This window comes from Chamaea fasciata, unplaced genomic scaffold, assembly GCF_029207755.1.
Source record: "Chamaea fasciata isolate MVZ Bird 193981 ecotype frontalis unplaced genomic scaffold, bChaFas1.0.hap1 SCAF_4, whole genome shotgun sequence".
Lineage (NCBI taxonomy): Eukaryota > Metazoa > Chordata > Aves > Passeriformes > Sylviidae > Chamaea > Chamaea fasciata.
Window position 1 is genome coordinate 4465429 of NW_027094089.1, and position 25241 is coordinate 4490669.

The following is a 25241-nucleotide window of genomic DNA, read 5'->3' on the forward strand; positions in this document are numbered from 1 at the left end:
GCTCTAAAGCCATTTTTTCTTAGTAGCCTGTAGAACTACCTCTGTTCACATAGTTATAGTTGACTCACTTTCTTCTGCAAATTTAATAAACCATTACATTAGATACCTGCAAGTTGATATTTGGAGTGGAGGCTTGGAGGGGGAACTTCATCTGCTTGTAGCTTGGAGAAATGTTTTTCTGGCATCTGTATGTGTATCTTTTCCCTGCATTTTGCAGCTTCCCAGCAGTGCTCAGATCCTGTGTTGCTGGAATGCGGACAGCACAGGGAGCAGTGAGCCTGTGTCAGAGCATTGCTCAAGCTGCTCCATGTATAGGGCTTGGCTGGTGCCGTGTTGGTGCAGTGGACAGCATATGAACTGCCAAACTAGGAGCAGCCATGGAGTTGAACTGTCCAAGACAGGCATTCATGGGGTGCTAGGTACTTGAGAGTATGAATTTTACTACGAATAAAAAGAAGGCACAAAAATTGTATTTATTGGCCTCTTTCAAACTAGGACAAGATAGTTATATGTTCTCACATAACATAAGGTTCCATGTCACTGTGACCATCTAAAATGCAACTAGCTTCTTCTTGAAGCCACAGCACTGAATTGTGATGGCGAATGCTTAAAGTCCTCACAGTACAGGGAGACATAAATGGGGTGCTGTCTAGAGCCTGTTGTGCTGGGCTCAGCTATCACTGGGACTGGCTATGCCCAGCAAACTGTCAGTCAGAAGTCCGTGCGCAAGAAAGGCTCCCTGGCTTCTGTTTTTGTTACAGCATGGCTCTGTTGAGTGCTTTTGACTGCACTAGTACTGGAAAGGGAGTATTAGCTTGGGAGGAGGGAGGCAGGAAGGTGTGAGGGGGACAGAATTTGTGCACAGAATTTGTAGAACTTCTTGCCAGTGGACTGCCTTGCCTTGCTTACTTGTGTGGCTCAGACAGCAGACAGCTGAGACTGCCAAATGTGGTTTAGCTAATGTTTTATTCAACCACACTAGTGAAAAACTTTTATCCCAGCATTTTACAGCATTTACGCCTGTATCTCTTTCTTCCTCCCCCACCCCAACCCTGACTTTACAAATTCTATTACCGTAAGAGGATTTTGTTCTCTCCATCATCTGTTCTGTCTTGTTCATTGAGCTTCCCCGTTGTGGTGCCAGAAGAGCTCACGTCTTGCTTTGCATGGGAAAAAGTCCCTGGTGACAGGAAATTGAGGGGGATTGGCCCAGGGAAATAAAAGCCTCTGCTCTTTTCTTTGCCTTCTTCAGTGTAAGAAGTCCTTTGGTATGTCTGTGGCAAATGCCTCATTAAAGGGTCTGCCTGCTAGAAGCAGCCATGTGGTGTTCTTGAACTGCTGCAGATAGTCATGTGTGAGAGAAAATTAATGACCAGGAAGCCTTAAGTGCTGTTGTAGGTTTTTGCAGGGTCTTTTCTCCAGCTTCAGTTTTTCCAAGATAACAAAAACTCCTTGGTAAATGACTATACTGGAATAACTTAAGGATTTTGCTTCATAAAGTGTTCCATAAATTTGTATTCAGACATTCATGCTTTTCCTTGCATGCCCTTTTGTTACATATTACAGAAATTTTATGTCTAGCACTATTTAAAGGTACAATCCATGGATCCATGGACTAATTTGCAAACTGTTTCAAGTTAGACCTGTGAAACATCTCTTAGTCAATGTAAATTCAAACATAAACTACTGTGACCAGCAGGTCAAGGAAGGTGATTATTCCTGCTCCACTCCAGCCACATAATAATGCAAATGGAGTACTGCATCCAACTCTGGGACCCATGTATAAAAAGGATGCTGATCTGTTAAAGCAGGTCCTGAGGAGGAGGCCACAAAAATGATCAGAAGGCTGAAACTTCTGCCCTGTGGGGAAAGACTGAGAAAATTTGGGTTTTTCTGCCTGGAGAAGAAAAAGCTCTGGGAGACTTTGCTGTAGCCTACAAGAAAGATGGAGAGGCTGACTTCGAACTGAAGGGGGATAGATTTTGATTAGACACTAGGAAGAAATTCTCTAAGGGTGATGAGGCACTGAAACAGTGATTAGATTTCCAGTAAAGTCAGTATCAATATAAATTATCTCTCTGATCTTGGGACCTCCAAAGTCCTTATCATGGATGTAATATGAGAATGAACTGTGAACTGGATGACTTTTACAGTGACAGTTCTAGTTTTTAAAATCCTTGTGTAAACTGACTGCATCTCTGTGAACCCAAAGTTTTCATTCTGTTTCCAGATTCTGCTAGAAAGGGCATGGTTCCAGTGGCTCTTGCACACCTGGGCTGATTGCTAGCTTCAGTAACAATATTGCATCTTCAGATGTGGTGGCTCTGTTTCCGAGAACTTGCTCAAATCCAGAAATCTGAAATGTTTTCACGTTGTCTACTAATGCTGAGTCTGACTCAGTGAATGCCACAGGCTCCATGTTCACTGTAGGTACATGGTCCACCTTGGGTTGAATTGTCAACTCTGTGGTCAGCAGCTGGCATAGCTCCAGGAATTTGCCAACCGCTGGAGTGGCTGTCTTGGATCAGGGCACATCAGAAAGTTTGTGCAATTCATAACCAGACCCCAAACATCTTTTAGTCCTAGATGCTGCCTACACAAGACAATTTTAGAACGAGGAGGGTGCATGTAAGTACAATGTGTCAGCTGATGGAAGATGGCCAAGGCTTCAATTTAGGAAAACTCCTTGATAAACTCCTACTTTCATGCTAAATATGTAGAATATACATATGTAGGAAGCTGCTAGTAGAATATCATTTTATTTCTGTTGAATCAATTGTGGTAAGAATTAGAAAGTTGGTGCACCATACTGAGTATCAGAATAAATCTCTCATGTGTGGCAATTTAAGCTTTAGTACTTCTCACTGTGTTTCATACACACTCTTCCTTCAGTTTGCTTTTCATGAAGAAGTGTCTACGAGTGAACTTGGTGTCTTAGCACATCTTTTGTGACTACTAAGTCTTAGCTAACAGGGTGTCAACATCTAAAATGAATTTAAATAGAGCTTTAAGGCTAGCATTTTTAATTAGTTCTTGTTGGTTGTCCGGATGAACTCTCAACGTTCCCTCTTCAAGGTAATATTTTAGATTTCTCCTCTCAGTTTGAAATTAAGTCACATAATTAATGAATTTAATCATACGATATTATTTATATGCTTTTCTTCCCCCTCTGTATAGCTTTCATGTAGAGTGTGTCTTGTTCTGTGGCATTTGGATCTTCTCAATTGGAACATTTTGTGGCAGGAGCCTGCTTGGTAGAGGTCATTAGGTGAAGCCCAGCCCTGATTACTTTGCCACTTGACACCCTTTATTGCAGCATTCTCTTCCTTTGTGAACTGAGCATTATCAAAAAGTTACTGATATAGCAAAAATATGTTTATTCTTTCATCAGTCTTCCTAGTCTTCTGACTAATACTTGGTTTGTTAAGCAGAAAGACTGAGCTTTCTGTCTCCAAACCAAAATTGTTTGTGTGTTGAACTTGGTGTGGCTGGCTTGATGGATGCTCTCAGGATGTTTGAAGAGAGATGTACACAGGGCTCTAGTCAAAGACTGACGCCCTTGCCAGAATATATTATTATAGGCTAGACTTTAGGAACCCAAGTCTTCAAAGTAATTGCCTCTGCAGCTCAGTCCTGAGGCCACCTTTATCCTGCAGGTTGTCATTTCTGTTTCTAAAGTTGTGTCTGCAACCACCCTTGATGTGATAGCACAGTTGCTTTGAAGTCAATATGTGCTGCAGGGTGAGTGTGTAATCAGACTTATTGGAAGCTGGTGTTGTAATAGACTCCTCCCAGGATTAGCACTGTAGGTGTTGGCATTCCCTGAGCTCTGTATTCTCAGTGCTCAGATATCCAGCCCAGAAACTTTAGTTGCTTTGGCCCTGACAGGAAAGAAGTCTGATTTCCAATTTGTGGGCTGCTGATACTTTCTCTAGAAAGGAGCTGGGTTTTGCACTTCCCAGTGTCTACAAGTTACCTGGTTTGGAATCTTGCCCTTTCCTCTCATTGTTGCAGTGTTTGCTAAGCAGAACAACTATGACAATTCCACAATATCTGTTGGTGCCTTCATCCACTCCCTGAATCAACATTTTCAAATATTTTAATGAGGCATTTGAGGCTGGCCAGGGCTCAAATGATCTGGGATGCCTTTGTTGGGGATGGAAGGCACCCATGGATGTGCAGATCCAGGCCTAGATTGTAAAGCATTAGTGTTATTCAGGTTAATTCCTAGACTGATACTTATCAAATGGGTCATGTGGTTTCCCTTCACCTGCCTTCAGACAAGCTGCCTGTTTGCTGATTTGCTTATGGCTGTGCTGAGTTGTCTTTGGAGGGCAGGAGTAAACAACTGTTTAACAGGTTATGAGGAGCGGGGCATGGGAATTGTCATGGAGGATGAAGGGTTTGGCCTAGTATTGGCTGTCCCACCCCAGCTGGCAGGACAACAGCCAACCAGGACAATCAGCTGGCCTCTTCTGAGAGCACTTGTCTCCATTTATGAGCACTCATGGCTGGGAGAGCTCTTGAGAAGGGGTCCTTGATCTCGGGGTTGCAAATAAAATAATATATTACATTTCAGTGTGGTGGCTTGTCAGTACTTTTCCCTGGCTCTGGGAAGGCAGGAGCCCTCTGCAGTGGAGGAGATATGTCATGGAGTGGGAGCAGCCTGTCTGGTTGCCCTGATGGTGGTGAGGCAAGAGCAGTACTAGAGCAGCCTCCATGGCCAGTTTGCCAGGCAGAAATGATCTGCACCCCATGTTTGCCTCCAAACTGTTTTGGTTCGTGGCAAGTGGTATCCTGATTATAGTATCTGAGAGCTCATTTTAGAGTGAGTCATGCTTATTGGAGCTACCAGACTTAAAAGAAACTCTGAGCAAGGCATGTATTTTTTTGATAGCTGTGTGAAACATCTGGGTAATTAGGAGGAGCAATCTTAAAAGCAAAGGATGAGAGATGAGAGATATCAGCTCCCATGTGGTCATTAAAACTTAAACTACAAGGCTTGAAACATCTATGCAAGACATTAAAAAATGTATGGTAGCATCAGTCCAAACTGTGGGTGAGTAGTGTAATTTCTTTTGTGTCCTCAGTAAAAAATGCATGTGAGATAATTTCTCTGGGTTTTTTGTTTTTGCTTTGGTTGGTTGGTTTTGATGTACAGATTTCTAGGTATGCAAGTGCTTGCAAAGCTCGGAGTCCTGCTGTTTTAAGTGCTTTTTACTTGAGCTGCCTGTATCCATTACCAGAAAGTGTTTATCCACTACTTGAAGCAATGGTCAGGGAAAAGCTGAGAACTTGCTTGTGGCATGCACGAGTCTGTGTGGGAATGGAGCCAACAAAGCACGTCCCGGTGCATTTCAGGAGGAGCAGGGGCTGTGGTTTTTTTTTTTTTTGTTTCTGAGGTGTCATGATCCTCTCAGCTCACCAGCTCGTGGGCTGCCACAGAGAGCAGAGACAGCCCAGCCCTGCATTTCCGTCCCCTCCCTGGTGCCTGCACCCCTCTGTCTGCAAGTATGCAGGGACTCAGATCAGGGAGCCAATCCTCCCACAAACACATCTCTCTAGCAAGAGCTTCCCCTTGTTCTGGTTCACTGATGCAGCCACTGGCTTGCCATCTGTGGCATGAGAGGTGATGTGACTGAAAACGTGAAAGAATGTAGGACCGCGTTTTTTGCAGAATCATCAAGGTTGGAAGATACATTCAAGATGATCTAGTCCAATACTCAGCTTAGTACAGATAGGGCACTGTACTAGCACAGATTTTGGTAACTGATTTATGCTAAAGGCTGTTCACAAAAGTCTCAACCGCTGTGGCTGAAATTCATCTAGAAGTCAGCACTACAGTATACTCCTTCAGACTTGCTGCTAGAAACATTTGGAAGAATTGGAGAGCTGCTTACGGAGGCCCTCTCTGTACTCTACAAGTAGAGAAAGACCAATTACTGTGTAGTAGCTGTAAATAATTGGGGTCATTTGCAGCAGGACAAGTGCACAGACATCCTTTATAGGCTGGGAGAGTGTTTTTATGATAGGTGATGAGGTTGCAGCAGTTAAGTAGGAGAAACCACAGATGGTTCATTTGATTACAACCCTCATCATCTCCATCAGTGGGAGGCAGCTCAGGGTGTTGCAGTCTCATGGGTTCCTGAAGTTGCAGGCAATTCCCACATTGTCCTTGAGATACCTTTGCAGTGTGTTGTCTTTGTCTCTGCTGTTGAGGATCTGCTTATCATGGGTCTGCTCCACCTGCTTCTTGCCTTGAGCTTCCTCATGAGAGCCCTCAAACTCCTCTGAGGATGTGTAAGCTGAAGCTCTGCTGGCTCCCTGCCTCAGCCCCCCATGTCTGAGTGCTCCGTCCTGTCCCCAAACCAGGCTATGGCCTCAGAACAATGCATGCTTGGTCTTGAGGTAGTGAAACTTGAGGAATCCACTGTAGAGAGAACAGAACGCTCCTGGTGACCTAGACATCTTTGTACACCATACTATAAAAGGCCTCTTTTAAAGAGAAGTGATAACTATTTTAATTTTCTTTCTTCAGTAATTCGCCCAGGTTCTGAGTAAAATTGCTCTGAAAATCACAGCGACTCATGTAAAACTTGATATGGGTTTCTGTTTGCAGCTATTGTGGATGATGAAAGGCTTTCTGCTGAGGAAATGGATGAGAGAAGACGTCAGAATATTGCTTATGAATATCTCTGCCACTTAGAAGAAGCAAAAAGGTAAGTAAATGAAAGCACACTTATTTCTGGTCTTTAAATGTGGATGTTCAGGCCTGTTGTGTTTTTGAGCATCATAATTTTTGATTCAACGTCTCGTGAACTACTTGGATTAACTGAATGTCAGAGTAACATAGCACTCAGTATGGGAAACTAATGCCCAGTGTGAAAAGCCTGATTCAAAGAAAGATTATTTAGAAATAACCAAGACAGCAACCTGAAATTGGCTGTGGTGTCCATTTTCACCGAAAGTAGGGGCTGGATACTAAAACACAAGGTTGTAGTTTTGTGGGAAGCTGAGTCAGGCTTAAGTGATGAACTGGGGGAAAGTATTTTCCTCCTGGCTCTGTGGCTATGCTCCCTTCTGGGTGCTCCTGCCTGTGGAGTGACTCAGGTTGCTAAGATGGCAGAGAATCACCTGGGCTCCTACAGGTTTAATGATCAATATCATCTCAGTGTTACAGTGGTAAGTGCAGGCAGGGCTGTAAGATGAGATGGACTCTGCTCTTGCTTCAGTTCCTACTGGTCAGCAGTACTCACTTCTTGGAGCAACAGCCTGTGATGAAACACTGATTTGAAAGTGCACAGAATTTTGATCACCTTTGTGCAAATGTACCGTGCTATGTTCATTTTGTTCTCAAAATAAATATTTAACATTTTCATAATTAGAGAGCAGGGAAACAGTACAATATCCTTGTGCTTTTGAAGTATCTTCAAGTGCTGCAATTATTGTATAAGCATATTTTATATTCTATGTGATCAGACTTTTGAAGATGCTTATTATACTCATGTTATTGTTATTGGCACCATTGCTAGTGTCCTGCTTCTGCTCAGTGTTTGTTGATGATGGTGTTTTTAGTCATAAACTGTGTTTGGATGAGTTTCCTATTAATTTCTATTGAGAAAAGAAAGCTTGAACTGTGATTAGTAGTGTGAGCTGTGAAACCTTAGTATGAAGACAAAGCATAGAATCTCTGTAATGGAGTAAACCAGTGTATTTCAGTCAGTAATCTACTATTAAATTGTGCTCTGGGCCTTGAATCTACAGTTTCCCTCTCTGCCAATGGTTTTGTCCTAGCGGCATTGTTATAAAAATTAGCTGTTCTTACTTCCTCCTAACTACATTGTTCCATTTGGTGTAGCAAACATTGCCTCCTTTGCTCTTTCTTCCTCTTTCTCCTGCAGTGGTTCCCTGTTCGGATATTTAAGACGGCAAGTGTCTCCCTGCTGCCAGGGAGGACTGACCTGCTCTGCATGGTCCTTCCTGCTGCCCCCACTGTGCAGCTCCAAGACATTGCCCCTGGTCAGATGAGTCAGCTTGCTATGCCAGCAGGGAATTCTCAGCTCTCCTGCTGAGTTGTTTTTCTGTGGTTTATGGTGAGCTGACTGGTCTGATCAAGGGGTCTGAGGAGGATTTGTGCAGGCAAGAGGAAGGGGATGGGGTGCAGCTGCACACCAGAAGGAGGGAAAGGGAGCGGGTTTCACTTGTGGAGATGTTGGATCAGGTCCACCATCTTAGCTAACCTCAGTGAGTCAGAGCTTGATTTCACTCAAGGTTTCTCCTTGGTATGTTGCAACTCACCTACTTGCTGCCTTATGGCATCTGGTCTCCAAATTCAACATTTCCTCTTCTGCTGCTGTAATGACTACTTTTTCTTCCTGGCTCTCTTCAACCTTCCCCTTTCCCAGGGCTACTTGTCACTTTGAACTCAAGTCCTCTAATTAGTTTGAAGCAGCTCCCTTGATTTTTCACAAGGAAATGTGAAGTTATTTTTACAACTAATGACTTAAATTAGCATCTGCTATGAGTAACCTCCTCCCTTTCCTTGTATTTATTTTCATAGAGATTCTTGGCACTAGCAGTTTTCTAGATGAAGCATTCCTTTAGCTCTGCAGCCCATGATGGGATTTGATATCCAGGACAGTTACTCCCAGGATTGTTAGACAACTGGAAGCTTTTCTGGGCCTCTGTTTGGAAAATCAGGATATACTAGTACTGTTCGATGGTTATTACTTCATAAGGTGGGCATGAGTTCTGCAGCGTGAGGAGCATTGAACTTCCCTTATTAAGGGAGTTATTAATTATTAATCCCTTATTAAGGGATTGGGCTATCATGGATGGAGCTGATGTGACAGCATGATGCTGCTGGATGTCTTCCTCTGCCTCAGTGATGCCAGTGCTCATTAGGAAGGAATGGCTGATTATGCAGGGTGTTGTGAAGGCCCTGGGAGGGCTTTTGGGTAGACAGCGCTGCTATGAGAAAAAAACAGACTGTGAAGGGAAACGTCTCCCTTCACAGAGAACCGTTCAGGTAATTTTGTTGTACCTTGAGGCTTTGCCCCAAAACACTCTCACTACTGAGGAAACAACCCAGCAAGGAACAGGTGCAAAAAATCTTGCAGGAACACGTAGAAATGCCTGTGTCTCACTGCTGTGCAGCCCCTATCCCTGTGTTCCCAGGAGGTGACCAATGCTGTCCAGGGAGGCTGAGCTAGTACCAGGCCCACGTTTTTCCCAGCCCCAGTCTGGTGAAATGGGAAACATGAGGATGTTCTGTATCACTCCTCACTGCATGGTTATCCACCCTTGGTTAGGGGTGAAATGTTGATGTGCAGTCCTTGTCTGTACTCGTGTGATTATGGCATTTTCACTGTCACTACAGAGCCTGAACAAAACTGGGGACTCTGGAAAGTGAGACGAAGAGAGCAACAGGGTCATAATTCAAATGAGACCAGGTAGGGACTCTTGAGTGTAGGCTTCTTCCACGACACGTGGTGGGTGCTGCCCTTCAGCTGTGCTGGGAGAGTGCTTCCACAGGAAATATTCCCAGGGGATTTGCATCAACAACTTTTGCTGCTGCTGGATGGAGGGGTCCCTCAGCTGCAAAACTTGCTCTGGAGCAACTCTGGAGTGAAAGCAAAGGCATCCCCAGCTCTGGAACAGCACCCATGGCATGTGCAGGGCCTCTTACCCTGCTGCACACTTGTGACAGTGGGTCTGAGCCAGGGCAGGCAGGATGGTGCCTTCAGCCCCAGGTGCAGCAGCTGGTTGTGAAACCACCCAGAGCTGTGCCTGTTGCCTGCCTGCTCACAGCAGTGCCCTCCTGGGTGAATCCGGGGAGTGGAAACCACCTTCATGACATATTTAATCTTTGTCCTGAGTGCTTGGAGAGGCCTTTTTAATATTCTTTAACACTGTGGATATCACAGTCTATAATAAATAGACTGAATGAGCTAGTTAAGGTGAGTTTTTTCCAGTTGGCAGCTGCTGAAGTGACAGCAAATACTATTTTAGGTAATCAGCTGTGTGCAAATACGATGTGCTTTGGTCCATATTGGAGAGTAATAAATACTGAAATAAAAAGTAAATACCAAAAGATCAGACAGAGCATGACTGGAACAGCACTATGTCAGGAGGCTTATTTTGTTTCTCTCCATATTTGTAACAAAAACACTGTTTTATAGTAGCTCTGCATTTTGAAATTCCAGAATTAATTAAACAGGTGAAGAATGTGTGTTTTCAGCTGCTTTTCTGATCACTGTTTGCATACTTAATTCCTATAGCCCAGCTTTAATAAAAACTTGGCAAGTTCAACATGAATAAAGAATCCTGTCACTGGTAGCTAATGCTTCTGCAAATACCTTCTGAGCTAGGCATAGTATCTGTTACACCTATACAACATAGGAAATTGGTTTTTAAACACAATGAGAAGGCTTGTAATATCTGCAGAGGTCAGTAAGGTTTGATAGGGTGTTACATTTGATATTGAGGAAAAAAACCAGGTTTTGTTAGACTGCTGATCTTCTTTCTTCCTAAAATTACACATCTGATAAAATGAGGTTCTGTTTCCTTGTATATATTGTTTGATTTATTACTTTTGTCTTTAAGGGAAGTCTCTTGTATACTAAACAAAAAGGGGCAGAAAATGGATAGTGTCCCATGTCCTTGAACTTCTGAGAAGAAAAAAAATCAAGAATATACAATTAAGAGTAGGGATTTTCACACTTCAGGAAATGTAGCCATGGATGCCACGAATAGAAGCCCTCCAGACATTACCCTGACAGATATCCAGTGTAGCTTGGAAGGTCATACTAGTAAATAGCAAAGATCTAAGGTGGGCATGAACAGCTGTGTCACAAGCCCTCATGTCTTCTTGATTTATGTGAATTTTAACAGGTGCATGCCCACAATTTTCCCAGCCTCAATCTGGCAAAAGTAATATTTACCACAGCATCCTCCTTTCCTAAGGAAATACCCAGCACATCAAATTCTGGCTTGGGTTTGGCTTTTGCTGTTGCTTGTCTCCTTGCAGATGTGTGATTACTGCACTGTAAAGATTATACAGATTTGAAGGACTTTAACTGTGATTGAAGCTTTGGCATATAAAGCAAATCAAATTTTCACTAAATGTGTTGTGGCTGGCTAGGCTTATAATCATCCATAGTTAAGTAGATACTGTTTCTCTTGGCTTTTTAGAAATTTTACCTTCTTATGATAAGATTGAATTTTAACCATGGAACTCCTTATTTTATGCGCCTTGACTCTCCCTGCAAGAAATGGAATATACTTTGTTTCATAAAGCATATTCTGCAACAAGCAGAGCTGCCAGGACATTTTTTTCTTGCTCAGCTGTTCAGTAAGGCAGTAACTTGTGTAAAATACTGAAGCTTTAGTTTCAATATTAGGACAATAAAGATACAGTAAGAGAAAATTATCCAGGAAATTTATTTTTGAAAAGGCTTTTTTATTTTGGAAAAGTAAATTCTCATTCTTCTGCAACTTCTTTTCAGTAACAAATGATCCAATTTTGTTTCCGTTTATGCCTCTTTTATAATGTTGGTTTTTTGTTAATTGGTTTGCAATGGCCAGTTGCGGTATTGGTTGGTGATATGATAGTTAGGAATTGCTGAATAAAAATGTCCATACAGTTTAATGTACTTAAAAGTTCAAACCCTGAAGTGATTACTTGGCTTTGGTTAGATCCAGAGCTTTGCAGTACCATAGCACAACAGAAAGCTCAAATTGCCAGGACTCTGGGACCATGGAGGGTGGCTAAAGGGGCCACTGTTTCTGGGGAAGGCACCAGAGTTCTACAAAGACTTGGTGTACTACAGGGGAAGTCTGCCAGGTTTCATGTTGCTGTTTCTCCAGGAGTAAAATTATGGCAGCCCTTCAGCCCTGGCAGGTCATGAGTGAATTAATGTTACTCAAATACTTTCAGACTACAGGAAATATTTAAAGATCTGTGCCCTTAGTAATATAAAATATTGTAAGTTAGCTGTAAAACTACCTAATTTTAGGCAGAAAATATTAAAGTATTTCTTAGTTACGTGTTTCATATGGGTTTGTCAGAAAATTCTTTTGGGATTGGTAGTCTACTATCATGTTGTAAATGGTGAACTTTGCTTTGTCTCCCCACCTCTGCCTGCTTTAAGCCAAATAAAAGTACAAGTGAACATGACTGGAAGCACCTCTGTAAAGGTCAAATGTTTGAAATTAGGGTGAGTCATGAGGTGAAATTATTTGAAGAAACCTACTTAGCTGTGTTATACCTTTTGCTGAAGTGTCTTGGTCCACACAGAAGTACTGATCAGCAAGTATACTTGCTGTTTCAAACCTTGGTCCTTAGCATGACTGCCAGATACTGGCAGAACAGTGTTTTGTTTTGGAGAGTTCCACGATTGTGTGGATAAGTCAGAATTTCTGTATGCAGGTGTGACGTCAGTGATATCAATCAATCAAAAAGTTGCTTGGATAGTGGTATTTGCATATGAAAGGTCTTGACGGTGAGATCTAAAGGGAGGGAAACCTTTTGTGCTGGTTTCTGTACAGGATGCAGTGACCTGCTTACTGGCATGTTGAGGTAACGTGTAATGGGTCATTGCTCAGTGTGTATGGCTGTGGAATAATGATGCAGAGTAATGATGGATATGACCTTTGTTTTTGTAGACTGAACCATATGGCACTTGTCCCATGGTGTGCACTGAAGCTAACAGTATGGTCCCTTCAGAGCCAGTTAGCTCTCTTTCCCAAAGTTTTCCACCTTTCTTTTAGGCACTACTGTCTTGTAAAAGGAATTGTAGTTTGCTGGGTTTCTCTTTTTAATAGGAAGACTGACAAATTTGAAGCTAGCTCATGCTCTGCTGCCCATGTATTTGTGTTTGTGGGCTCAGCTTCACCAAGAGAGTGCACAGCATTTTCATTCCTCCTTCACTTTCCCCTCTGCACCTTGGATTTTCTGTGGTGCAGCTAGAAAGCTTCTTTGACTTTATGCTCCACTCACAAGACCACCTGATTGTCAGATCAGTGATGGCTTCATTCTGCACCCTAGGGGTAGCTCCTAGTTAATACTGAGCATGACCTGAGGTTGCCTCACCAAGGCATCAGTAGTGTCTGAGTTATTACCTTACCATGGGGAGCACACAAAGGAGTAAGGACACTGGCAGGGCTGCCTGTACATCACCAAACCAAAACTCTGTATCTGGAAGGCTGCTGAAGGAAAGCTTGGGGCTGAGATGTGCAGAGAGGAACAGATCTGTGAGGATTAGAGGTAGCAGAAGTACTTGGGGTTTGCACCTTTCCTAAGAGAGTTATATGAAACTCTTGTTGGGAAGGATCTGTGACAGTATCCGTGGGAAGGAAGGACATCTTTTGCTTAGTGTTGAAGGGTTTAAGTGTTGCTCTTGACCTTTGGGTAAATCCTTCTGCACTGTTTCCTATTTACCTGACAGCAGCTAAGGCAATTGCTTCTTAGTGTGCTAATGATGGAATAAGTGACATGTGTGGCAGTGCCTGTGTGCTGTGCCCATGCCCCCTGCACTGGACTGCAATGGTTGCATGCCATGGGGCTGGAGTAGCTGGCCAGAGAGCGGTGCATTCTCCCTGGCACATATCCCATTGGCCTATATCAAAAAGCTTTATGTCATCATCTGCCTGTTTGCTTTGGACCAGAGGAGGAAATTACCTGGAATGAAGGAATTTGCTTCTTAACAGCCCTTTAGCAGGAGTGTACTTTTCACATGTTGAGATCCTTCTTTCTCAGCTTACCATGTCCTGGAGAGCTGTTGATCTTTGGAAGAAGTGTTTATTCAGGCTCTGGCAGAAAGTGTTGTGGGAAGGTATGAATAGCCCTTCACAGATCAGAGGAGATGAGGCAGCAGCTGGATGTGGTAACCTTTATAGCACTACTTTGTACTGATCCCTACTGCTAGTGAGGAACCTACAGGTGTCTATGGGATCTTACTGTATAGGATACAAGAAATATCTGGTCACAAGGTTCACGCTGCTAGAGCAGGAGGCTTTTGCTGTTACTTTGTGGGTGCTAGAAATCCACATTTCTGTGACTTAGCTACTGCTTTGAGACTGAAAGCCCTAAAATCGGTCCAATGGATGTTTAGATTTGCAAAAGAACCCATGTGCTGCTGTACCTTCAGCTCTGGATGGGAAAAGCAGCTCAAGGACTGGAGACATCAGTGCTTACTGAATTTGTAGGTATGGCTGTGCACCCAGCTTTTGCCTTCTAGGTATTGCAAGCAAGCACTTCATAGAATAAAGGAATTTCTGAGGGATATAGTCTGGGCTCCTTTGGAAATTGTTACAGCTGAAGATGTCCCAACAGTTCAGTGTCCAGAGAAGGAGCACTATGGCATTTTGTATCTCATATTTAACAACTGCAGGGGATATGAGATACGAGTTCTTGCAGCAGGAATAATGCTGCAACATCCTTCAGCTGTGGATGTTGCTGGCCACAGACCATGTGAATCCTGTGTTAGTAGATAGAGCTGTTGCACGACCAGTGTTCCTCCCCACGAGATGAGTGGTAGCCCTCTTCAAGGGGTGTGGTTGCTTTTCAGAGCAACAAGTGGTCAGATTTACAACTGGGCTGACTGGGTTGTGAGGCTGTGTAGCTCGGCCGTGTGCACTGTCTGGTGCTTTTGACTGCTGCTGGTCTCAGTGATTCATGTGTTTTAACAAAGATGAGTTTGTGTTCATCTGTATTTAAATTCAAGGATCTCTTAAGAGTTAGAGTGTTGTAGTAGTGTCCTAGAGGAGATAAGAGCCTGTATGGACTTTTTAAGAGCTTGGACATTTGTCAGCACTTCCTGATGTTCTGAAACCACTTTCATTTGAGGCTGACAGTGGGACAGCCTCCCAATAATACCTTTTGCTATTTTTGTTGCTAGGTTTAGATGGGCATGTGCAGACCTCTGTGTGTGGCAATGTAAACCCCTCAGATACTTTCCACCTCACTCAAATTAGAGAAAGCTGTGAAAATGGCTGTGTTCCTCATTGTTTCTGTTTTCCAGCTGCCCATGTTTCTTTGAATTGCTTATGCACTTTCTGTAATGCACAGGAAGACAGATTTCAGGGTAATCTCTTCAATCTCAGATTTAAGACCAAAAGGGGCAAAGAGCCAAACCATCCTCTGGAAAATTGAAGTGATGTATCTGTTTTTCAGCTGAGTTGTGGAACTGACATGTATCGTTACGATTTGGGATGGCTCAATTAAAGGCACGTAGAATTCCAGTTCTTTGGGAGGCTTATGGCAAAGATTTATTGAAAACCAGACTGTTATACAATGTCTCAGTACAATCAATATGCTTGGTCATTTAGAACAACACTTCTCAACTGTTTTCTTACTTACAAGTAAATAACAAGTTGGAAAAACACCACGTGTCAGGAGGAGGATATCTACAAGGATCGTTTTGGATTGCTCCTCATGATTTCCCAGGCTGGACTGAGAGAACACTAAGTTCCCACAGGCTTCAAGCCACTCTCTGGAGCCTAAAATCCATGTTCTGACCACCATCATTTTCCTCAGGCATGTGTTCTTGAATCAGTATAACTTAAAGTAATTCAGTTGAATATTTTCTTTAAAACACAAGGAAAAAAATTCTTGACGAGATTTTTATTTTGCAGTTTCAAATCATATGAGCTGGTTGGTGTCTCATATGAAATGGCTGGTGCTATTAGATTCACAAGTAGATGAAAGACAAAAGACCAACTGTGGAGTTGCCTCTGTTGTGAAAAGAGAAATTGTAGCCCAAATATTGCTGTAATCTGGTGCACGTGTTCAGAATTAGCTGTGTGTTAGGCACAAAATAAAGAGGCAAGGTATTGGTTGTCTGTTTTGGCAGCGGCAGCAGTACATGGCCTCAAACATTTAATGTACTCTACTGTTTCTACTGCACACTAGCACCATTCTTGACAACTAAGGCCTGAAATTTGTTTCAGAAGCAGAGTCTAGGTTGTGAATGGGTTTTGAGCCTGACAAATTTAAGTCTGGGGGAAGGGTTGTTAATGAACCCTCTCAAGTGAATAGAAGGAGCTGCTCTACAGCTTGAAGTGCTGGGTAATACTTCATACAGCTTCCAGTCCCTATAAATGCTAGGCAGGTTCTGGCTTGGAAGAAGACACCTCCGCAATCTGCAAGTGTAGAGCTGCAAGTGTAGCAGCTCTACTAGCTTAAAGGGGAGAGAGTCTTACAGGTTTGGGGTTTTTTTTTTTAAATAATTTGAGTTGAATTGATAAGTATTGACAAGTGAATTGTACTGTGGCATTGAGTACAGATTTATTCTGGTAGAATGATGGCTAATGGCTTGTATAATTTTCCAGCTATCCAGAGGACAAACAGCTAGACTGCCCTGGGATGAAAGTTCATGGATTGCCAGGTGTGAAGATGTGGAATTTCTGCAAGGCACTACTCACTTTGCAAGGCAGCAAACATGAGAGCCTGTTCTTGTCCTGGCTTTTATTGCTCCCATATGGGCTGTTGGTGATGTATTCACCTCACAAGAGAAGTGGTAAAGCTAGTCTGACAGCTCAAGCCCTTCTGTCAACTATAGCATGCTAACTATTTCTAAAGCCTATTTGCCGTCAGAGCAGGTGGATGCTTTATAAAATTTGATGCAGTAAGAGTGTAAGAGGAACACTTGTAATGAATGAAATTGACTTAAACTCAATGCTTTTGATTACCTCTGTCATTCTGTTCTGTCAGTCTCCTTGTTGCAGGTCCAAAGGCAGAATTTTTCCACTAAGGCAATGAAAAACACAGTGATTCATGCAGGCATGCATATCCCACTGCACAGAAATTGCCCTGCTGTGTTGTAGCTATGGTCAGGTCTGTTTTGTTTGCCAGAGGATAGAATAGAAGCAGCTATGGGAGCAAGGAAAGACAGGTAAATGGCTTACTAGAAATGTGAAAAAAGTACTCCAGACAGGAGGCTTAAGATGGGAGGAATTTGTGGAGGGCCATTGCATGCAGGTTATGGACCCTGGCTGCTGTTCCTGGGTTGTGAGCCTGGGTGGGATTGTGGAGGATGCTGCTGCAAGTGGGCAGCCTGTTGCTGGCCTTGGAGAAAGGTTCAAAGCTTCAATTGCATCTTAAGTTACATTCTGTGGTAGGATTCTGACTGTCTTTAAAGCTTGACTGTCAAACATGCTGGTCTGAAATGGATTAAAAAAAAAATCTATTTACACATTGTGCCAAACTCTTCTTCTCTGTTAAGGAAACAAAGCAGTGAAATTATGTCACATCAGTAGATGTTAAAAGCTGGAACGTATTTCTCTCCTGGCAGTTTCCAAGTTGCAGATTGCATCCCCTCCCTTGCTGCAATCCAAGGAAAGCACAGTGTGCTTTATTCAAGCACATCTGCATTTGCCTCATGTACAGACCCGGTCATGTGGGATTTACTTTGCAGCATGTTTGGGGGAGTGCCAGGCCTTGGTCTGGCAGTCTCTTTGCTGGAACAGAGTTCAATGGGATTCGTGACTGAAGTTGGGTTTTAGGGCTACCCATTTTTCTGTTTAACATCTACAGAATAGGGAAGTGTTGACTTGACCCACCCAGTAACTTTTGAGGCACACTATCTTCAACTGTTTAAAAAAAAAACAGAAATCAAAATTCCACTCAATGTTGAACATAAGCTATTGGGAGAGGGGAAAAAAATTGTGGGGTTTTTTTTATTATTATTATTATTTTCTCTGAAGTACTGGTGGCATTTAAACAGATATGTGTTTGCAGGGTTTTGAATTTTTAATAGCACGCTTTTACAGAATTTTCAAGTCCTTTGTTCATGTTTCTCTTCCGTTTCTTTTCCTTCTCACAAAAGCCCTGATCTAAGCATGTGATTAGCATAATACTTAAACTGGGATGTCTACTGTCTGTTTTGGGGAGAGCTTACCCTTTACTTGAAGTTGGTAAATGCAAGGTAAAGTATTGAATGGTATTGGCTTTTTTTTCCCTTTGGTTTATAAAGCTGGAGATATTTTTTAATATTCCTCTTGCTTTCCATCTCGACAGAGAGAGAGACCTTGATCTGTCTTTCCTAAGTAAATACAGTTCTGTTGTGATTCCAATTTCAACATTTTCTCCTCTTCCTCAGGGTCAAAGTGGTATCACATGACAGCTAGTATCATACACTGTTTTTCTAATTGAGAAGTGATAGAAGAGAACAGAATTTATCCCAGAAGTGTTATTTATTTGTGAGCTTATGCACTCCTACTCTGTTGAGGACAAGATAGGAGTGCTGGGAGACTTCTCATTATTTATATAACATCCTCTGTTTTTTTACTGTTGGAGAACAATATAAATAAGAAAAATTGTTTATGTTTAAGTTTTCAGGGCCTGAAACTTGCAGGGAGTATCTCATTTGCTTGTAGCAGTTACTGACTGAGATTGCAGTGGCATTTTCAATCTCAACAGCAATTGTTTTATTTCTTGGGAAATCACAGAATCATAGAAGTATAGTCCTTGAGCTCTCTCAAACTTGGTGTTGTGACCAATACCCCTGGGAGCCTCTTCCAGTGCCCAGCTACCCTACGGGTGAAGAACCTTTTAATCATTATAATGATGATGATGACAACAACAGTGGTGATAATAGCAATAATGACCATAATAAATAAAAAACCCCCATGTTAAACAGCATTTTCAGACCTTTGTAAAAGTGTCTAACAAAAGTTTGAATTTTACATCACTGTGCAAAAAAGGACCAGGAAAGCAGGGGTAACTGGAGCATTTAACAAGATTGACCTTTAATAACCCAAAATGCCAAGGAGGAGGCAATAAACTGCAGCTGCTGAATTGAGACCTCCTCTGAAATCTGTAAAGGGCTCCTTATGTGCTGAACATTCATGGGGTCAGCAAAACTATTATTTGTATTTGTTCTGCTTTCAGCAAATGAAGTCAAAATCTGTATGTCGGCAAAAGATTATTCTTTATGTGGTTTTTGTTTGGATTCTGCCTTAGCACAGAAATAATTCAATATATTTATCTCTAAGCACTTTCACTTTCTTGTGGTTTGTCTTTAGATTTCAAAACCAAGGGCTGAACTCTGCCATTGCTTTACAGGCTTACTAAAAGCACTGATACCCACTGCTGAAATTTTCAGCAATCCATTAATTTCCAGCACACTGAAAGAGAAAACATGCATGCAGTGCTTCTGATTTACATCTCTGTCAAGATCCTTGTGTTTCAAAAGAAGAGACTGACTCAGGGCAGAGTTCACAGGGCTCTATGGTTATCATGTTTCTGTGCTGTCTGAACTGGATGTCACCAGAGGAATACTATCTTCTCTGAAGATCCTGCTTAGCTGGTATTTTGATAACATGATTAGATTAATAATTAATGCTGAGTGTGCTGTGTGGCCTTTCATGTGATGCAAGATGCGAATAAGCAGGTGGTTGTACTGAAAAATTTCCTCCAATCTACAGAAGGCTTATGGTTCATCACCAACAAAAAGGCATAATGAGAAATTTGTAGAATGTTTTGATTTTATCAGAGTCTTTTTCTCTTGTTTACAGGAATGGCAAGGATTGGGACTAAGAAGGGAGTGTGAGGTTCATTTGGGAGCTTTCAAGAATAAGCAAATTTCTTTTAACACCTTTTTTTATTTTCAACATTTGGTGAAAATAAAACTGGTATGAAAATGCCTTCTGGCTTTTCAGAAAGACAGTACACCATAATAGCGTTGTGGTTTTTGTTTTGTTTTGTTTTGTTTTGTTTTGTTTTGTTTTTTTTTAAACCAAGAGAAGAGACTGACAAAATAAGGTGAAAGAAATGGATTTTGTAAATTAAATGCCGACAGTTTGTGCTTTTCCCAAGCATGAAAAACAGTTCTTTAAAAAAAAGCCAAACAAAACAAAGTTGTGCTCTTGGATGATGTCTGTGCTAAAAAAAGCACTGAAGGAATTACTTGCTCTTGCTGTTTTTAGGTGTTCCACTTCTCAGATTCATTGAAAGAAGCAGGTGAACAAAGCCCCTGACCTTTCTCTGTGGTCACTGTGTCTTAGCCATTTGTTTGAGGTCAGATAATTCTGCTGGTACACGCAGTGCTGGGACAGAGCAGGGAGGGGTAGTGTGGGTTTGCTTGGGCATCTGTAGCAGCAGAAGCAGGTATAGAAGAATAATCTGCAGAGGTTTTCCTACTGCTACAGGTGAGAAACCTCTAAATTTCTCACGACTGGTGGAGCAAGGATTTGGGAAAAGTGTGTGCAAATTTGTTACCTGAACCAGGTATAAAAATATTTGATGGGAAACATTCAGCTTTTTGAGTGTTACTGTTAAAATAAGAATGTGTCTAGTGTAAAATGGGATGTATCACCTCAAGGAGTGAATCCTTTCATATGGCTGCCACTAGTAAAAATTCTGGGAAGCATTAGAGCTTGCAAATAAAACAAGAAAACTCCTTTGTTTAGAAGTACAGCTCTGGTAATGCCTGATAAAGCACTTTCTAAAATAACAGTTGTTAGTGCTTTTGCACAATAGTGCTTTCATCCAATTTTGACATTTAAACATTGAAATACTATTGAGTTAGTGTTTGCAGAATGTTTTCATGATGACCATATTACTCCAAGGAGACTGATCAAGGAGCCAAAAAACTGAGTAATCTCAGGCCTCTTTTTTCTTCCTGCATCATCTGTTGGAAAGTTTCTCTCAAGGCATACATTCAGAAATTGTGATGAAGTACCCTGACATAATATGTCCTTAATGAGTTTAAAGTACAATTCTGCCTTGAATAGAGGTCATGTTTCAAAGGTCAAAAGTGGTTGAGCTGGTGATAAAAATGAGCCTTTTTCATAAATTAATTTCTGTTAGCTATGTTGGCTTACGGAGCTGTAAGTGAACTGTACTGAATTTTCCTAGAGGTGTAAGACTTCTAACTACAGTTTATTAATTGATGTGAACCTGTCAAGACACATCAGAGATTTACTACTTGATCTGCAGAAGTTTCCTAACAGCTTTAAAATAGCTTATTGTCCCACGGTAGATTTTCAAGGTTGGACACTGGAAGAAGTGTTTTGAATTATAAATTTGTCATACCTGCAAGTGAGTTGAAGATGGACTTCTGCCACTTACCTGAGAAAAACTGTGTAAGAAACACTCAGTAGGTGCTTTATAGTGGTCCAGACCCTTTTTTCCCTCTTTCACTGGGAAAGTGCAGTGATACATGAAAGGAGACTGATAGCTTTGTTTCATTTGACTTGCTTTTATTCAGCAGGTTTGACAATTTTCCATGATGTAAATAGTAAAGAACCATGCCTCCAGGTTTTATAAGGAACCCATTAATACCTTTTTTCTAAAACTGAAAAAATGCAGTCTCTAAGATTTAACTTTTGTGTTCATTTCTGGGCCTGCCTCATTAACATCAGCAGTAGCTCTGTTCTTCTGGTGTGTAGGAATTATAGCTGGCAAATCTTCTCCACTGATGGAGTCTGTTGGAGGAACTAAAATACTTTTAATGCAAATCTGATGCTGACTGCTGAAATCATAGAATGGTTTGTGTTAAAAGGGACATGAGAGACCAACAATTTCCAACCCTCTGGCTTGGGCAGGGACACCTTTCACTAGACCAAGTTCTCAAAGCCCCTCCCCATCTGGTCTTGGACAGTTCCAGGGATGGGATCTCCACAGTTTCTCTGGGCAACCTGTACTGGTGCCTGACCACCCTCACAGTAAAGAATTTTTTCCCAATATCAAATCTAAACCTGTTCTTTCAGTTTTTCCTCCCCTGTCATATCCATCTTTCCATCAAAAGTCTCTCTCTGTCTTTCTCGTGGACTCCCTACAGATATTGGAAAGCTACAACTAGGTTACCCCTAAGCCTTCCCTTTTTCAGGCTGAACAAACACAAGTCTCTCAGCCTTTCTTTGTAGGAGAGGTGCTCAGTTCCTCTATCAGCTTGGTGTTCTTCCTCTGGGCTTGCTTCAACAGGTCAATGTCCTTCCTGCCCTGGGGACTGCCCAGAGCTGAGTGCAGCACTCCAGACTCTGGGATCCCACCAGGGCAGTGAGGCCCAATCTCTTTTTTTGTCACTTTTCTCCTGTCATGCCCACTAGGTCTCATTTTAGAAGTGCTTTACTAGCAACTGAAGGTCTAAAACTACAGATAAGGGGACTTCAAGGTTCAGACTTTGACAAGTTATTGCTCTGTTTAAATCTGGGGGTTTTTATAGGTAGTCACATTGATTGAGGTCTGTGTTTGACACACTTTTTCTGAGTATTTGGGGAAATATTGTTTTCCAGATACTCTGTCAGTGGTGTGTGCAACACAGAACTCTGAGTGACCTACTTGAACAGATTAGGGATGAATACAGTGAACATCCTGTCTCAGTGTATATATAAAAGACATTGCACAGTGAGTATGGCACTGCTGTAGCACATATGGCTTTCTGCTAAGCAGGCAGAAAATGAAAACTTTTTGAAAATGGGGCAGTGCAGTGGTTTATTACTGTCACTGATTGTGCCAAAGCATGAGGTTTGGATGAGGAAATAGCAATAATTACAGATGTGCACTGGGAAAAGGAACAGGTAAGATGATGTTCAAATGCCCCCTCTGATGACACCGTAACCAAATGGTTTCATCAGCAGAGAAAGAGGGAAGGGAAAGATGAAAAGCTGTTCTGAGTGTGAGATTTGAATGGCCACTTCTGTTCCATCAGCTGGGTCTGAGTGCTGGGAACAGATTTGGGGGTGCAGTTCCCTAGCCACTGATGATGAAGTATATTCCTGAGTTTGAAGAGGCTTTCTCTTGCTTTTCATCTGCTTAACCTCAGACTATGTCCTGGGGAAAGCAGCTGGAAAAGTCATGAACAATCTTTATGGCAGAAATTAGACTAGGATGACATCAAAAGAATTCAAGTAGGAATTGAAGGAAAGGAACCAGATGAAGAGCAGAAGCAAACACGGGTTGATGGTGTGGGGGAGCAGGGGTGACCCATGCAGGGAGAAGAGGAACAGCCACAGCAAACTCTGCAAACTTCCCCCAGGAGCCTGCTCCAACAGGCCACAGTCAAACAGCCTAAGAAACTGGAAAAGCAGTGAAGGAGATGAGGAACTGAGGGTAGCTATTTGGATGAGGGGAGAAGATTTATTCTTCAGACAATGAAAATACTGCCCTTTGCCTCAAGCGTGCAGGCAGGAGTTGGATAGACAGATGGGATTGCAAGGCACTGCACCTGTCGAGTGGGCAGAAGGGGTTGGAGTCGAGTCAGGTTGGAGCTGTGATGAAAGGGATGGATGAAAACTCAGGTTTTCTGCATAAGTTGTTCAGGAAGGTGACAGCCTGCAGGACCATCAGGTCATGTAGGCTTGCCCCATGGTGGCCTTCTGATAGTTGCCAGGACATAGTTTCGTTGTAACCTATCAGTTTAGCAGGTATGGTGCTAATAATTCCTGTAGTGCTATGAACAGCCAAATTAGTCATGATTATCCTTTTTTTTTTTTTTGAAAATAACTCTTTGCAGGTTTTGAAATTTTGAATTGCTACAGTTTAAACATTGCTCAGAACCCTCAGAACAAGTGCTGAGTTCTCACTTCTGTAAGGATAAGGAGATCTTTGTTCTGCTCCGTCCAAATGTCGAACTGTAAGCTCTGTATACTCATGCAGTAAACAATGATTTGTATCTAATACTGAACTGCTAAAGCACACTATGTTCTTGCTCTTTTAAAACAGCTTAGGTGTCCTGTAACTATCAACACATTTATTCTGGTGATTGTTAGATCACAGCTCTGTTCTTGGAGGGGGACTCATTTATAGAGAAGGGGACAAGGTCTGATAATCCTTAGTGGTACATTTCCTTGGAGTGCCTAAGACCTGATAGTCACTGTCTCTAGATTAAACAGCTTCTGAACATGTAGGATTAAACAGTTTGTATTACCAAGATATTTGACAATCAAGTGGTAATTTGCTATAGTAATTTTGACAGTTAAAAAGTTGGTGTTGAACATGTTAAGTGTGTTATGGTGGAGTTTTTATCTTGAAGATAAGGATTATACTTATAGTCAAGGACTGAATAGCCAAGAAACTTTATAGTGAACAGAACAAGACTTATCAAATGGTGTTTGAAAAACAGAGACCTGTACTGTATATAGAAGCACAAATAAAAACATCAAACCAATGAAATAGTTTGGGAATGGGGAGACATGATAAAAGGTAAGGAGCCCTCCAAACTTGGCATGACGATCATTCTTGGGATGAATGCAGTCCTCTTGGTGAGTATTTTGTACTGACCTGGTAAAAGCTGTGACCTGACTAAAAAGAAAATTCATCCAGACAAAGGCTCATGTGATAGTTTTACATGGTCATTCATTGCTTCCTGCTTAACTTTGAATCTGCTCCTGGTTGGCTGTTTGTCATCTATGAGAAGTGAATGTGAAACTTAGGTTCTAATTATTGCCCTCTGTTTCTCTCTTCTTTTGACTTTGCATGGGAAGAAAACTTCAGACATTTGGCTCACTGGAAGTGTATCCTGTGCAAACTAGAGCAGTGTTTCCTGAGCAAAACATAGGCCCTGTAATTTGATTTATATCACTTATTCTTGACAGGGAGAAGGAGAAATATAATCTGTGCAGGAATACTGAGCATTTCTTTACATGGCTCCTATTTTTCTATGCTTTCATTTTTAAAGAAATATTAAAATTCCAGAGATGTTTTTTCTTGCTTGCTATTTACTAACTGATGCAGTTTTAATCATATGCATAGCACTACCTGCTGTATCCCTGCATCAAAGGCTTTCTGTTGCTACTGTCTTTCACATCTGCTTCAAATTGGTGTGTCCCTGATCTAAAGAAAGCTGAAAATCCCTTTCTATTTGTGTAGTTTGAGCAGTATTTTAAAAGTTGTTAGTTAATGGCAAGCATGAAATTAAAGTATGGTTAGGGAAGGATCTTCTCAAAAATCACACTTCGCCATTGAAAAGGAAAGTGGCTGTGGGGTTAAGATCTTGTATTTTTCAGCAGAGCTTGTTTCCAACCCTAGATGAAGCCTAATTACTGTCTTTCTATTTTTTGAAGGAGAGGAGGAGGAATCCAAAAACTAAAAACACCCCAAACCTCATGTTTCTAACTTTTCTAAATGTTCTGCCTCCACACTTTGGTCTAAAAAAGTGGAGGTTTTTTTTCTGGCTCCCTTTCTGCAATTCTCTTACAGTTAATCTGATTTCTTCCCAGTGCTGCATCTTCCTCAGTCTTTGCTTTTGGGACGGTTGAAAAACTTGCTTCCTGTTTATGACTGCCAAGCAGGCTCC

At 41.8% G+C, this 25241-nt stretch overlaps 1 protein-coding gene across 4 annotated transcripts in view; it reads left to right on the forward strand.

Moving 5' to 3' along the window:
• Positions 1-25241, forward strand: part of IQGAP2 (IQ motif containing GTPase activating protein 2) — a 128028-nt gene that overhangs the window by 15234 nt on the left and 87553 nt on the right. For 3 of the 4 annotated variants that reach the window (XM_066180754.1, XM_066180756.1, XM_066180757.1), the window contains exon 2: positions 6620-6719. The exons of the other annotated variant lie outside the window; for it this stretch is intronic. In XM_066180754.1, the coding sequence (XP_066036851.1) occupies positions 6620-6719 (100 nt within the window). The remainder of the gene's footprint in view (positions 1-6619; positions 6720-25241) is intronic. 4 annotated transcript variants of the gene reach the window in all.